The sequence below is a fragment of the Lygodium microphyllum genome, chromosome 16 (genome assembly GCF_053477565.2).
Source record: "Lygodium microphyllum isolate KBCC chromosome 16, Lygodium_microphyllum_v1.1.10, whole genome shotgun sequence".
Classification (NCBI taxonomy): Eukaryota; Viridiplantae; Streptophyta; class Polypodiopsida; order Schizaeales; family Lygodiaceae; genus Lygodium; species Lygodium microphyllum.
Genome location: NC_141150.1, coordinates 125,374,232 through 125,390,968, shown reverse-complemented (window position 1 = coordinate 125,390,968; position 16,737 = coordinate 125,374,232). Strand labels below are relative to the sequence as shown.

At 35.9% G+C, this 16,737-nt stretch overlaps 1 protein-coding gene across 1 annotated transcript in view; it reads left to right on the top strand.

Moving 5' to 3' along the window:
• Nucleotides 1-7,367: 7,367 nt before the first annotated feature.
• LOC148023391 (uncharacterized) overlaps nt 7,368-16,737 on the top strand; it is a 31,197-nt gene continuing 21,827 nt past the window's right edge. The window contains exons 1-2 of the mRNA XM_087695395.1: nt 7,368-7,644; nt 7,740-8,171. Coding sequence (XP_087551521.1) covers nt 7,474-7,644; nt 7,740-8,171 — 603 coding nt within the window. The 5' untranslated portion in view covers nt 7,368-7,473. The remainder of the gene's footprint in view (nt 7,645-7,739; nt 8,172-16,737) is intronic.

The window sequence follows — 16,737 nt, the reverse complement described above, 5'->3', positions numbered from 1 at the left end:
GTCCTCCTCACGCCATGCTCAAATTGTGTTTTGTACCTATAAAAAGATGTCTTTGGGATTCCATGAATCTCATACCATGCCCTTCCACATACCACTTGTCCATTGAAGATAAAGCTGTACTTCCTTGTTCCCAAGTAATCAATCCTGCATGATGATTCAAACTTGTCATAAACATAGTTTGTGCGGTCTTCAAATTGCAATCCCCAAAAGTATTTACGTAATTGTTGCATTGCTTCTCTATCAGCAAACTGACAACACTTCTCTTGGCAACAATAAATCATGGAAACCTGTGAAATGGAGTCCATAGAAGTCCTCAAGTTTGCACCTTTAGGGGCAATAATTCGAGGCTTTCTATTGACCATACAATATGATCTCTTCAAAACAAAAATTGATTTTTTTGCAGAAATATAATCTTCATTGGTATCTTCCATGTTTTTGGCACAAGCATTTGTAGAGACAAATTGCATGTATGATTGTTGTTGTAGCAGTGATGTTCCATCATCAAAGGTGACTTGTTTAATAGGCCATCTTTCCAAAGTGACACAGTGGAGGTTGTCATCTATGTATGTTCCTGTGGTTTGATCAAGGGCTTTATCTACCACCACACCAACATCCTCTTCTCCTAGCAATTCAAAGTTTATCACATCATATGGAAAAGCCAATAATATAACCCCTGTCCCAACACACACAGTGTTGCCTTCTGTCCATAGCATCACTCTACGTTCTCTCCAACTTTCACGAATGCTAAGCACATCAATATCCTCAGAAGGTAGGACATGGTCTGATTCGTAATCATCTCCTCTGTCATGAATTGTTATTGAGTTTGAAACAACCACCACATCTTTCTTTCCCCATTTTGCAAAACCACCTACAGCTTCATGAACCTTCGTTGCATCAATTGTTGGGAATGGCAAATACGCTGCTACATTTAAACATTTATCAATAGCCACTGAAATATATCCATCTTCAAGTGTTTCTCCATGGCATGTCTCATTTGGATGTATTGCATGCACTCTACCAAGTGCAACAATCTCATGATCAACTAGCAAATTTACAGTTTCTCCAAAATAAAATTCGTTATTCATGATACCTGTACAAGTGAGAAAATGGAGATTTTATCATTTATATGTTGTCACCTCTCAGAAAGAAGAAAATAGTGATGAAATTGCTAAATACAATGAAGTATCAAATTTCATTGAAACAAAAAAAGTACTTAAACATTAGATAGAATGAGTCCAACTTCCATAATAGAAAGTATTAATGGAAACATCATACAGAAAGAAGGGGATAGATTTGACCATATGGCCAAAAACAAACTTTCTCATGAACTGTGCCGCCCTAAAGTAAATAAGAAAAGTTTCTTCTATTATTTTTAGTTGCCTTGACTTTACTTTATTTTAGTAGCTACTCTTTGAGTAAGCAAAAACTTCATTGTGTGTTCTCATTAGGAAAAGATATAGCAGATGTTCAAAACTTGTACTATATCTATTCAACACAAGAACAATGAGTAAAATTATTTATAATGTGTATAGGAAAAGATTTAGCCACGTGGTCAAAAATCTATTGTATGTATTCCATACCATAGCAAATATAAAAATTATTTGTGATCCCCATAGGGAAAAACATAGTCAAATGATTGAAACCTTTGTTGTATGTATTTCACATGACAAAAATGATAAAAGCTCATTGTGGTCTCCATAGAAAAATATTTAGCCAAATGGTCAAAACTCAAGCCAAATACATATAACAAGGATAAAAGTTCATTGTGATCTTTATGGAAAAGGATTTAGCCAGATGGTCAAAACCTCTATTGCAACTATTTTAGACAAGACTTAGGATTAAAATTCTTTGTGATATCCACAAGAAAAGATTTAGCCATATGGTCAAAACATGTATTTAACCTAGATGATAGCAAGAATAATAATTTTCTGTGATGTCCATAGAACAAGATTTAGCCAAATGTTCAAAGCCTTTATTGTATGTCAACAAGAATAAATAATTTCTGTGATCTCCATTGGAAAATATTTGATCAAATGATCAAAACCTTTATTTCATGTATTCCACATGACAACAAGGAAAAAGATATTTTTGAGAAACTTTGACCTTGTGCTTAAATGTTGAAACCACAATGACCTCTAAAGAATAGGAGATTTCATTCACTATGACACAAAGTTATAAATATTGAGAAAATTTTAGCATCAATTAGAAGCTATTTGAGAAGGAAAGATAATTTTTATCATGGTTAAATATTTATAAATCTTATACTACCTACTTGTTGATAATAGTAAAATGTATCATATTACATTTTATTTTTAAGTTATACTATTAGTCTATATTAGTATATCATACTATGTGCATATTATGGAATATATTATCAAAATATAATTTAAAAATATATATATTAAATTAATTTATTAATAATTAATAAATATAATTTAAATATATTAAATCATATTTTGTAAGATTATGTATATTAAATGTATCTAATATGTAATGTGTAATATCATTGAGGATTTTGAACCCACCTTAGTGATAGTTCGAGAGTAGAATCTCTAGTAGGGTAGGATAGAGAGTATGTAGGAAAAATCTCTAGCTGTGGAAACATGGGCAATATCACAATGGTGGGTTCTTAAGGAGGGGCGAGGGGGAAAGAGCTAGTTTAGGAGAAATGCCCCTAGTAAGAGTTTGATGGCAATGTCTTCCTCAGTGGAGGTTTGGGAGCAATGCCCCTAGTTGGGGTTTCAAGATAGCACTCGTTGTAGGGATTTGGGGACAAAGCTCCCAATGGGGGATTTAAGCAGTAGGGCCCTTGGTGGGGGTATGCGGGCAACACCCCTAGTAGGGGTTGGGGGTAGTGTCCTTGATGGGGGTTTGGGGGCAACGCCCCTAGCGGGGAGTCGGTCTTTACAACTAATCATGACGTTTTTCAAAATGAGTTTCTCTTCCCCTCCCTCTTTCTTGCACGTAACTCTCTCACCTGGGCATTTTCTCTGTTACGTTTTTACAGTTGCAGGTTTCGCATCTCTGATCCTCTGCGTTTTTATCTCTGCTCCTGTCGCCCCTCTCTTAATATAGGTGTTGCAACCCTAATCTTTGGCGGTTCTATCCCCCTCCTCTTCTTTGACTACTCTCCATTGTTTCATTTTCTCAAACTGAAACAGATTGTGTAGTGCAATTTCTGGTTTGAATCAGGGTATTTCTTTGACTTCTCTCCACTGTTTCATTTTCTCAAACTGAAACAGATTGTGCAGTTCAATTTCTAGTTTGAATCAGGATATTTCTTTGACTACTCTTCAGTGTTTCATTTTCTCAAACTGAAACAGATTGTGCAATGCAATTTCTGGTTTGAATCAGGGTATTATGACCAAAAGTACGTGCATCTTCAAATCAAAAATCTTGCTCCAAGGCTTCAGCAATTCAACAAGCTAGTGAATGATCGCTAGTCCACACCGTGCCTGCTCCTACTTCACGGGTGATTTCTGTTACGTTGGCACACATTACTGACCTGCTAATTACAACAGGTTTTCAACTTTTCCCTACTTCATTTTTGATTTTGAGCTAAACTACATTGATTATGACTATTTCAATCCATACAATTACTACAAATCACACTACTACTCTTTTGTATGATTAGTATTGAATAATATTGAGATTAAACACCAAAAGCATTTTCTAAATAAGAATCATGTATGAAAACTAAATGCAATATGTATTTCTGTATATGTATTTCTGTAGCAATGAGATTAGGCACTCACTCTTGAGAATTCAATGTCTTCTTCTTCTTCTTGATTGCTTGATTGATCTCCTGGAGTGCTTGTGTTTTTTGTTCTCCAACCACTACCTTGCAAGTGATAGCTTCACTCTACGTCAATATTGAAAACATGACTTCTTGCACTGTTGAAAATACTCTTTTTGTTGTGAATATGAAGTATATGATTTGTGTAATGTTGAAAAAAGTCTCTTAGATGTGAATATGGAATAAATGGTTTGTGCAATGCTTTTATCAATGATGAGTGCTTTCAAAATACTAGCCTTTCTTTCTTTCTATTCTGTGATGCTATATACCTCAAGATTTTGCCTCAAGGCTAAACCTAGCCTTATATTTATTGTATCATTCTGTAATATTAGAGCATTTTATCAAGTTCTTATACATTGTATTATACTTTACTATATAGAACTTTCCATTATACTGTATTTTCATAGTAAAAGCATTACCATCAGATTTTATGGTTACACTGTTTATAATTTTGCAATAAGCATATGGCTATACAATACTTACAAATAGTCAATATGATTTTGCCATAGGATGTAATTTGATTTTCTAACAACACATATCATGATCTTTCATCAATTTATAGATTAGACCATATGGTCAAAAATTTTCTTGCAATATAAGTACTTTTTGTTAATTTATTCAATACAATCTGAGATTTGGCCATGAGGTCAAATCTTTTTTTATAATATAAGAAGTAATTTATGTTCGTTTTTCCAATATACTATGAGATTTTGCCATGTGGCCAAATCTTCTCCTTAAGCTATCTCTTTGCCAAAATAAGGACTCCTGTAGTATCACAATATCTTGGAACCAATCAAGCACTTTGTTCATTTTACTACAAGAATGACATTTTGCCATTTGGTCAAATGCTTTCTTATATTATCAACCCTTGCTTACTTCCAAAGGGAAAGGCTAGTTTCTACTTAGAATTCCTTACTTTCTATAATTTGGCCATGTGGTAAAATCTTGTCTTGCAACAAACGAACCACTTTTTTGGAATTTGATCCTAAAAAATTAAGACTAAATCTATGGTGGGTTCAATCACACAAATTTTGGGTATGCTAGATTTGGTTGTATGGAAAAATATTCTAAGAAAAACATCTTCTATATTATCTCCAAAAAAGGAAGACCATGTTCTACTTGGAACTCCTTGATTACCTACTATATTTATAGGAAGTCTCGCCATGTGGTCAAAACTTGTTGTGCAACAAAAAAACCACTTTGTTTCCATTAACCATTTCTTTCATTTCAATTTTTCATTACTTTCTATAAATATCATATCATTTTTCCACAAATTAGCCACTTTTTCCATTCCACTACAAAATAAAAATTGGCCATATGGTCAAATCTTTCATTTTGTTATCAATGCTAGCATCCAAGAATCCCCCATTCTTGTTTTGTTCAGCCATATGATCAAATCTAATCTCATAAATCTTACAAACCATGAGACTACTTTTTCATTCCATTATAAAACAATATTTGGCTATATAGTCAAATCCAATTTCACAGCATGTTACAACAAATGAATCACTTTCTTCATATGGTTATGAAACTAGATTTGGCCATATGGTTAAAACTAGTTTATAGAAATCATCTTGTCTTGTAGGTTTTGCCATGAGGTCAAATCTCCACCTTTCAAGTGTTTTTGCCTTTATCTTATATTGATATCTATGGGATTTGCTACATAGCTATATTTGTTTATATGTGAATCTCATATCACAATAAACTGCATCCTCCCTTTAACTAGCCTTTAAGAACCCTATGGTAAAAAACCATGGCAAAGTTTCTAATCTGATAGATAAGTCTTATGACTAAATAGGATTTGACCACATGGCTAAAACCAATGACAATGTTTCTACAATATAGCTCATTTCAAGGGAAACTTACATGCGCAGTAATTAAAATGTTAACTTTGGGCCAAATGGAATTGTGAGATTGCTACATAACCACATCGATATATAGGTGGATCTCATATTGGACTAAATCTCATTCTTTGATTAAATAGGATTTGACCACATGGCCAAAAATCTTAGCAAAGTTCGTAGAGTATGATCCTTGCATGGAGAAGAAATCCAATATTAACCTAGGGACAAAATCATCCATGATATTTTCTACATAACCACAATGATTTTTCACTATATCTCATACCACACTCACACTCAACATTTCATTATCACTTGACCATTTGGTTAAGCCCATGGTCAAGTCTCACTATTAATAGAATTTGATCTTCTCACCGAAGTCCATTGCAAAGTTTTTACTATATGATTCTTGTAAGAGAAACATAATTAATGCTAACTTAGGGCCAGGATAATCCATGAGATTTGATACATAAGCACACATATTTATGGTTGGATCTCATACCACACTTAATCTCAAATTTCAATATTCCATTTTATGGAAGAGTCCCTTTAGAGTACATTTGTCTTGTATTTCGTAAAATCTTGTGTTGTTGTGTTTTCAATTTTCAACTTAGAAATCTTATACATTTATTTGGGTTTTGTGAATTTTGAATATTTTTAAATCCACTTTTGTCTAACAACTTTTTCTCTTTGTAGAACTATTCAATGGCAAAGAAAGATAGCACATCCAAAAAGGAGACCCAAACCATTGATGGAGTTAGTGGTGGTTTTGTGTATCCATGGTATGTGGATGTTTATGATAGTCAAGGAAAAAGAGCTGACAATGTTCTCTTATTCACTTTGAAGAGTGATATTGCATTTTTTCAACAAGATGGTGTCATAGAGAAGATAACAGATGGATGTGCTGGGAAAGAGGGAATACCATGTAATCTTGTTAAGATCAAGGGGAAAAATGTAGTATACAAACTTGATCCTTTGTCATTTCACTTTGCCAGTATTAAAGAGGAAGAAGAATACTCTTTGAAAACAATGAGATGGACCTTATTTGAGGAGGTAAAGGGCATAGAAGACATTATATTAGCATTCCAAGCTGTTCAAAATAGTGAGCTACTTTCCCTATCAAGAAAATGTGATCGCCCCAACAAAAGAATGAAGCTCCAAGATAAACAAATAGACTTGAGATCTTCATCTTCTCCTCAAGAAGAAAATAATTCATGGAATCCCACAAGCTCAAAGTCAAAATCACCTCAACAAAGTTCCTTGTCACAAGCTCTTGTTGTTAGTATGTCTGCTAACACTACTAAGAATGATGCCACTTTACCTTCCATGTTAGAAGTTACACCTGCAAAGCCAATAATTTCTCTTGAGGTCAAGGGAGTAGAAAGAACATTCGATTTTCCTGAAATAGTTAAGAAGAAGGGAAAGAAGGAAGAATCAGGATTTCACATGTTTGAAAAATTCTTTCCATTTGGGCCAACAACACAATTTCCTATTCTCGTTGATAGGTGTTATGAGGCACCTCCTTTGTATGCTTATAGGTCACTATGTTGGGATTATGTAGAGAAGCTAACCACGTCTTTCATAAAGACTCCCATGAACCCAGCAACAGCAGCATATCTTATGCCTTTTGTACAAGACAACAATGAGAAGAGACCCATGCATCGTGATGAGGTGGATGCTAATAAGTTGGACAGTTATAGTTATTGGATTATATCAGGGCTTCACTCAATTCATGCAGCAAAGATATATATTCAGAGTAATACTACACGTTGTCTAGCAACCAAGCATTTATACACCACAAGAAATGCTAGAATATTAGTTGATTGTCCTGCGGAAATGTGCATTGAGCTTTCACGAATGACAAATATGGAATCACATAATGTTATGAAGAATGCACCTTATGTTGAGCAACTTCAACAATTAAGAGATCAGTGGCTAGCATTTGGTTCTCCACCAAAACCCCAACAAGGGCTTTCTAAGACAAGCTCTCAAAGAGTACCATGGCAGGTAATCATATATAAGCTTACCTTCTTTTTTTGTGAAGATTAGTGTGATGCTCTTTCTTTTGTTCTATGCTCACTATTTTGATCTTTTTTTTGCAGAGATTTGTGGCATACATTGGAGAAAATTGTGCATCTAGAGATTGCCATATGATTGTTAGCTCCCAAGAAATATTTGATAGTTGGATCAAAATCATGAAGAGATACTCTAGAGGTGAACTTATATCCCAAGAGGAGAGTTCGAGAAAAAAGGGAAGGCAACCTTCTCCTGCTGCATTTCGTTGCCTTATGGGTTTAAAGGATGGAGACATCCTTACACTACAAGAGGAGATCAATGAAGGTCATATCCTTTTTCTTAGAAACAAATGGGATAAGGAAGATATGATTGACATGGAAACAAGGGCTAAGCAAATCAAGCAAGATAGGGTCCTAAAGGAGGAATTAGTCACTCTTTTCAATGCTTCAGTTCCAGAAAGTAGCGCTGTGATGAAGACTTGGGAAGAGCTTGTTGATGATTATGATATCAATGATGAAGTCTACACAAAGATTTTAGGCATTTGCAATGATTGGGTATCAAAGAAGCTCACACGTGGAGCTGATGCAGGGTCCCTACCAAATGGAGCAAAAGATATTGTGAACTTCCTAATTGGAAAAAAGCAAAATCCTCTTCAATCCTCCACTACTTCCCCTTGGCGTGTATATGTTGTCGGATGCAATCTAGAAACCTTTTATCTTATACATAATGTTTACAGAGATCCAATTACCATTGGGGTTGTTGTTCTAGATGCAGCACATGGGGTTGAGGGAATGAAATGGGACTCTATAAAGTTTGGAAAGGTTATATCCACTCTACTACAAATGACATGTGAACCTAAACAATTCATGTTGTTATCATTTCTTGATCGAAAGCAAATGGCAGCTTTGAAAAATGCTCTTGAAAGCATTTCTTGCAAGTATCGCATGCTAGTTGGTAGTGTTGACTTCCTACCAATGGATAGAACGTTTGCTTTTGGATCTATAGATTCTTTTGTGGTTTTGACATTAGTGACCATGGAGAAAAGTTTCATCAATTTTGAGCGATATATAAACAATGTCAACAAGCCTTCCATTTTGGACTTTGAAGGCTTGGACAAGGAGTGCAATGATGAAGATCTTGAAGAAGAACAAAGGATTGCAAAGGCCGTTTTGAGAAAGAAAATGAAAGTTATGGAAACTACAATCAAAGCATTCAATGATGCTCATGAGGTTGTATTTGATGTATATGCAAGTGGACTTGCATCTAAGGTGGCATTGATAAATCATATGAAGACTATTGCAGTGGTTTGCAACACTCAAGAGCAAAGAGAGGTTGAAGCACAATTGTGGAGGGTCCATGAGAGTGCCAAACAAAATTCAAACTCCCAAGAGGTTCCTCCTACTGAAGTTCAAGTTCTTGAAGTACCACCCGAGGGCATAGAAGAATCAAGCCAAGATATAGCAAGTCTAATTATGAAAGAGAAATTAAGGGCTACTTCAGGTGTTTAAACTCCGTTCCTTCTCCTTTCATCAAGGAAGACACATTGATGTAATTTTGATTTTTTTCTTGAGAAGTTACTTTCATTAGCATTTGCAATATTTTCTTTCTTTGATGATATTAATTAAAGAAACTATGTCTTTGGTTTTTTAATTTTTTATAAAAGGTACCAAGCATGTTTGGTTTAAAAATTTTATTTAAGTAAATATTTTACCAAATCGGTATTAAAGAGCTCATTAAAATTTATCATCCTTTGTAAGGATAACTATTTAATTGTAATCTAGTGTGTAAGAATACTTATCATAATGAAAAGTTTGAGCTATCTATGAAAAATTTACTTAAGTCTATTTTAGATCTTATTTCAATTAAACTCTTATATGTGTTGTGTTATGATCTTGTCATGTTAGTTTTGGTTAGATTTGTCCACATGGTCAAATCTCTTATCTCTTATAGCCTCTTTTACTACATCACTAGTGTATGTCTATGCATGTACCTTAGGATAAGAAAGCCAACAATATATTGCACACCCCAAAAAAGATTCATTGCACCTCCCAAAGGAGTTTTACCTCAGTTATAAATATTGCAACAAAGATTTCTCTCCAATGTATCTTTTGAGATGTGTATATGGAATATTAAGATAAAATCCTTGTTACAATTCATGAGTTTAAATATCTATGGGATATAACTAGTTCAAAAATAGAATGGTTAGTCCTTAAGAAGAAACTATGAAAACTTGTTCAAATAAGGTATAAATTATCTCAATTAAATTGTCATGTGTCACTTATATGTGACATAGTTTTGGTCACATGGTCAAAAGTATCATGTTTAAATTTTCTTTTAATAATTAGGACTAATAAACATCTTCTTTGTACATGCCATTTTGAAGGTCTTTTAAAAAATTGAGTATGTTAAATATTATAATGATAGTATAATTTGTGCAACTAATTACAAGAATCTATTGTTAGTATCTCAAGTATACTTATAACTAGCAATAAAAAGTAGATATGGAAAAATGACTTTATTAGAATAGATTTTACTTCAAAAAATTTGTCATATATATTTTTTTCACCTCATGATATTACTTTTGATTAGATTTGACCACATGGTCAACAGTCTCTTTTCTTAAGACATCATTTTTAAAGTAGTACCTATTTATGTATTTATCAATGTGAAGTTAAATTGCTTTAGTGTTCTATGCCAGTTTATAGCTCAAAAATTAGGTAGAATGATGAGGAAGTAAATGAATCTAATGTGCTTCTTTTTCTTCTTTGTAACTTCAACTAAGACATCTATGGTTGGATATCTAGCAGATTCAACAACAGTAGAGCACGATGATGTGATTGATGTTTCCTTGATAAGAAATGCAACACAATTATGTGTAATACTTGATCTCAATGGTCTTCTTTTACAACGATGCTTTGCTAAGTCTAAAAGGTTTCAAAGCTTTCAAATGGGAAAGCAATGGCTTGTTCTTCGACCAGGATGTATGGAGTTTCTTGAAGCCTTATTTGCAAGATTCCAAGTGGGAGTTTGGTCAACAGCTTTACATAAGAATGTCATGGCAGTTATTAAGTGCTTGGAGATCCATGCAAAAAGGAAGTATCCTTTCTTCATGATTTGGGGCCAAGAACAATGTCATAGACATCGACTCAAAATCATATATAGGCCAGATAAGATGGGAGTAGAAGCAATGTTCAAGCCTCTGAAGTATGTATGGGATCAATATGGAGATGTTTGTCAGCATACCAAGACTATTCTCATAGATGATAGTCCTTACAAAGGATGTCCAAATCCTGTTGAGAATTGCATTTATCCAAAAACATTTGATATTGATCGTGAAGACTCTATCTTGATCAAAGAACTACTACCATACTTGACTCGCTTAAGCAAATACCATGATGCACGTGAAGTCATCAAGTTTGATCGATATGGACAGGATCCAGTTCAATATGGACATGAATTGTATGCTCAATTCAAGGTTGTCATTGATGAATGGACTAGAGCAGAGAATGATGGTATTTCATCTTCATCATCAGCACCGCATGAGACCATGATTGATAAAGATGGTATATATGTTCAATCTTCAATTACTTCTTGCTTCAAGAGACCATCTATTATACAAACATCCTCAACAAATGCTTCACGTCATCCGTCTCTTACATTGAACAGCTCACAATTATCCATGTTGAAGCAAACTCCTTTAGTCTCTACTTTGAAAGATATGGAAGCAATGCAACTTGCTCATGAGTTAGGATATCACAAACATTTCATAAATGGTAGTGCAGCCAAACGTTTTATACAAAATCTACAAAATTTGTATTTTTCCAATATACATGATGTAATAAGAAGGCGCTGACTCTATATGGATTAATTTTGACTTTCATAATAGATATATCCCTTACATTAAAGGCTTTTGCATGGCTATGAAATATATGCTTGTTAGAAATTTAAAGTGTTTTATGTAATTACCTTGGTGTTTCTAAACACCACCAATATCAATGAGAGAATCTACTTGATGTTTCTTATTGTTTCAATAACATTAGTTAATTGTATTGAAATTTCTTATAAAGTGGTTTAAATCCTATTTTGTACTTTATGATAGTCTACTATACAAACATACTCAACAAATGCCTCGCATCGTCTATCACTTACATTGAACAACTCACAATTATCCATGTTGAAGTAAACTCCTTTAGTCTCTACTTTGAAAGATATGGAAGCAATGCAACTTGCTCATGAGTTAGGATATTACAAACATTTCATAAATGGTAGTGTAGCTAAATGTTTTATACAAAATCTACAAAATTTGTATTTTTCCAATATACATGATTAACAAGAAGGCGCTGACTCTATATGGACTAATTTTGACTTTCATAATAAATATATCCCTTACATTAAAGTATTTTATATGGCTATGAAATATATGCTTGTTAGAAATTTAAAGTGTTTTATGTACTTACCTTTGTGTTTCTAAACACCACCAATATCAATGAGAGAATCTACTTGATGTTTTTTATTCTTTCAATAACATTAGTTAATTGTATTGAAATTTTTTATAAAGTGGTTTAAATCCTATTTTGTACTTTATAACAATCTACTATACAAGCATACTCAACAAATGCCTCACATCTTCTATCACTTACATTGAACAACTCACAATTATCCATGTTGAAGCAGACTCATTTAGTCTCTACTTTGAAAGATATGGAAGCAATGCAACTTGCTCATGAGTTATGATATCACAAACATTTCATAAATGGTAGTGCAGCTATCTACAAAAGTTGTATTTTTCCAATATACATGATGCAACAAGACAATGACTCTATATGGACTAATTTTGACTTCCATAGTAAATATATCCCTTACATTAAGGGCTTTTGCATGGCTATAAAATATATGCTTGTTAAAAATTTAAAGTGTTTTGTGTAGCTACCTTGGAGTTTTTAAACACTACTAATATTAATGAGGAGAATCTACTTAATGTTTTTTATTCTTTCAATAACATTAGTTGATTGTGTTGAAATTTCTTATAAAGTGGTTTAAGTCCAATTTTGTACTTTATGTCTTAGCTAACAAATAAGTCTTGATTGATTATAAAATTTATGTCTATTTCTTTGGAAACACAAACCATTGGTCAAAGGTTAAATCTTTAGTCTTAGAAAAATCATAAACTTCTAGCTTGGTATATAAATCTTTATTTTATGATATGAAAATTCATTTAGCTAGTCAAGGTGTGAAACTCTTTAATTTTGGCCAAAGTCAATATCCATCTTGTCCATATATTGTCAAGATAGATAGAAATTTTGAATAAAAGATATTTATATATCATGCATATACATACAAAAAATGTAAATGGAGTGAGCAATTATTTGACATACTTGTGTCTATTGGTTTACACAAAAAAAGAACCATCACATCATAGGTTATCCAAACTTATTACGATATGATATTAGATCAAGTTATTAAACCACACCTAGTTAGTGGTGACTCTTTTAAGGTCCTAGTTCATGAAACTATACATGTCACTTTAAATGATGCTATATCTAAAAGAAAAAACTCGTATTATAATATCTTCAAATCCATAACATTATAAATTTTGGCCATGATAATATATTTTCATACAATGTTTAAGGCTCTTGAATTCTAAATTCTCTCTCCACTCCATCAAACCTTTGTATTCTTATATTAAACTTGGAAATTTCCTAGGTATATACTAGTTAAGCCTCCTTGATGTTTCCACCAACATACAACATCATATTTTGTTAGTATGCTAGAAAAGATAGAGGTGAATTCCAAATCTCGTAACAGCCACATAGCTTACATTCATCATTTAAGCTCTCAAGATGTCTGATCTCATATTTGTAACATACAAAGTGCCCTTTAAAGATAAAGATAAACATAGTGCTCTCTTTCATTCACAAAAGTAAGACATTCATTCAAAGTGGGACTTGGAAAATTCCCAAAATCTCTAATATGGTGTTATGGGTGATTGCATCTAGTAAACTGGCTATCATTCATGTCTTTTAGGAGGGCTAGGCAAAAAGAGAGGAGGAGACTAGCCCTCATCATTACGAGCCATGGCACAGCTGTCAATGGCATTAGGGTCGAAGAAGAGGGGAGGCAGGCTACGCTCTTGTGGAGTTGGGTCCTACTTAAGTAATAGTTTAAGTAATCTAAGGTAGCTACATGTAGTTACAAAAGCTAGATTGGGACATGAAGAGAAATGTGCGAAAGGAAGCATGTCATAGAGTCATCTAGGCTTTCTGAGTTAAAGAGGAGGGCATGTTCGAAGGATACTACATTGGAGTTATAGATAATGGGAAAATCGTAACACCCGTGGAGGGTGGCATCAAAATCCACACCTACCCTTCGAGGGTATGCCATGTATGTGGGGTTGTTTCTCTCGAAGGGCACCGTGGTACAAAACACCATCTAGGCGAGCATACTAATGTCGCATACTCAACTCCTCCACAGGGGTTGGCTTTTATAGCCCTGTACTGTATGTGGAACTTCAAAAACTTTGTTTTGCCAGTAGTCATCCTCTTCAGTTCCCCAAGAGGTGGGGGTCTTCTCTCTCTCTTCTTGCCACTTTTGGCCTAGTCGACCACCAATCGCGATCACCTCCTCCATCACCTTAAGTAACAAGACCCTCTGCAGGCTATTGGGGAGGACAAAGCTAAAGGTGAATGGATCCTTTTCTTTTTCTTGTCTCTCCCAAACCACTAGCTCTGTGTAGAATCCAGCTGGGATGTCATCAGGGCAAGGTGGGAGGGGTGTGGACGCTTGCACGACTGGCTTGGCCCTTAACTGCTTCCTGGCTTCTTCGACTAACTTCCTATGTCTCTCTTTAAGTGCGGCTTGTCTCTCCACAGATGGGTCCTCCTATTGTTGCTCTTGAGACTGCGGCGAGGGGGGTTGTGGGATCACATCCTCTCTGAATTTTCCCATGTCGAATTTAAGTTCTACTTCCTCCCCCTGCCGGTATCCTTGTTGTGCTCCCTCTTCAAATCCTATGGTATCTATTTCCTGGGGGGTTAGGCTGGCCAGCAGTAGGTGTTTCCTTTGCTCTTCGAGGCTCAGTCTAACCTCCGCAGGTTGGGGTGGCACCTTTAGTCCTGCATGCAGGGCTCTACATGCAATATTAAACTTTTTTTGTGCCACCTCCAACGATTCTCCCTCCTCTGGGCAGCTGGTGTCCATGATTGTGTTGAGGAAGGCCTTTTGTTGGGCACCGAAGGCCACCTGGACAGCTTCTGCCTTGTTCTCTGCGATGATCTTCTCTTTTTCCACCTGAGCAAGGTGCCGTGCCAGTGTCTTCACTCTTCTTTCATTCTGCGTGGCCCACTCCTTTGCTCTCTTATTCATCTCTTCTAGGCTCTCTCCTTGCCTTAGAGCTAGGGTCGTGAGCCTTTGTTCTTGGTCTTCCCGTTCTCTAACCAATTTCTCCTGTTCTTCTTATTTGAAGTTCAGCTGATCGGTTAGGGACTCGATCTCGTTTTGCTATTGCTCCATGTTCTATTTTCTTTCCTCATCCCTGGCATTGAGCTCAGCCATAAGTGCTTCAACTTTGGCGGTTTTTGCAATGAGCTCCTCATGCTGCATGATCAGAAGCTTGTGTTCTCTCTGCATTTTCACAAGTTCTTCTGTTTCATTGTCTAGTAGCTGCCTCCAATGCTCTTCCCTATTGTCCTTAGCCTTCACTTCTTGCTTGAGATCTGAGATCTCCCTTTGTTGCATGGCTATCATTCTAGTTTTGTCGAGTTGGAAGGCAACTACTAACTCCTTTTCGACCGTCAACTCAGCAACAGCTATTTTTCATTCCTCCTTAGCTTTCTCCAATTGGGATAGTAGCTCAGTGGCGTACTCGTCATAGTTAGCTGATGGCGTCATCATTGTGCGGATTGGTGATGTCGAGGCTTCCACCTTCTGCCATTTAGGGTCTTGCCTTGATTCTACATCAGTGGTTGGCCTCTTTTGCCCTGTGGCCGTAGTTTCGGTGCTTTATCCCTAGGCCATTTCTTTGTTGATGAAGTATTGTATCCATGCCATGAAATTCGAAACATCGGCACTCGTCAAGATGCTGGGGGTGACGGTGGTTGGTTCGGTGGGAGGCACCATGAGGGGAGGAATCAGGTGAATTGGGGCTTTGCCCTTGCTCTCAATGATAGCGAGCGGCACAATTTCCGACGCATGTGTGCTAGAACCAGGCCCTTCCCCTCTTTGCGGGCTCAGATTTCCCAATTTATCTGCCCTGCTTTATTGTTCAATAGATCGACGTGTAGCCTCACTCAAGTCTTCTTCCTCCTTTCTTCTTAGTTCCTCTTCTTCCTCAACAGCTTTTCTTTGCCTTTCCACTTCTGTTTTTTGGGCGTTCTTCCTCCTTTTTGTCATTTTCTTCATTTTCCTTCTTTTTTCTCTCCTCAGCCTCCTTTTGATGCCTTCTTTGCCTTCTGTAATTCCTCCTTCTCCTTTTCTTCTTCATGTTTCTTATTCTTATCCCTCTCCTTGGCCTCCTTAAGGGATTCTTTTCTAGCCCTTTCCAAGTCCTCTTTCTCCTTCTTGTGGCCTTCATCATACTTTTTCTTCCTTTGGGTTGTTTTCTTCTTCGGTTTCTTGGTCGTCTTCTTGCTTTTCTATTCTTCCCCTTCTTCCTCAGTCTCGGTTCTGTCGACCCTTCTTTGTCCTGGTGAGGGGGTGACCTATCCGGCATTTCTCCTTCTCCTTCTTCTGCATTTTGTATCTCCTTTACTACCTCCTGGATGAGCGCAGTCGAAATGCTTCCATAGCCGATAAATGAGGCCTTCTTCCTTTCTGTGGCCTTGGAAGCTGGAGAATCTCTACCTGCTGGCGTACTTCCCAAAGCCAGTGCTTTAGCCACTTGGTCGATGGTTTTGCGGATATATCCATTCTAGTGGACTTCATCTAAGGTGTGGGCTACTACATTCTCCAGCACAGGCTGATTCAATGCATTAAGGCATTGTAGCGCTGGTTGGAGAAGAGCTGATGGGACCTAAAATGGGCCGGCACTAGCTCATGCACTAGCCGGACCTCTATCATGTGCTCAACAACCCCACGGCCTTGCGGATC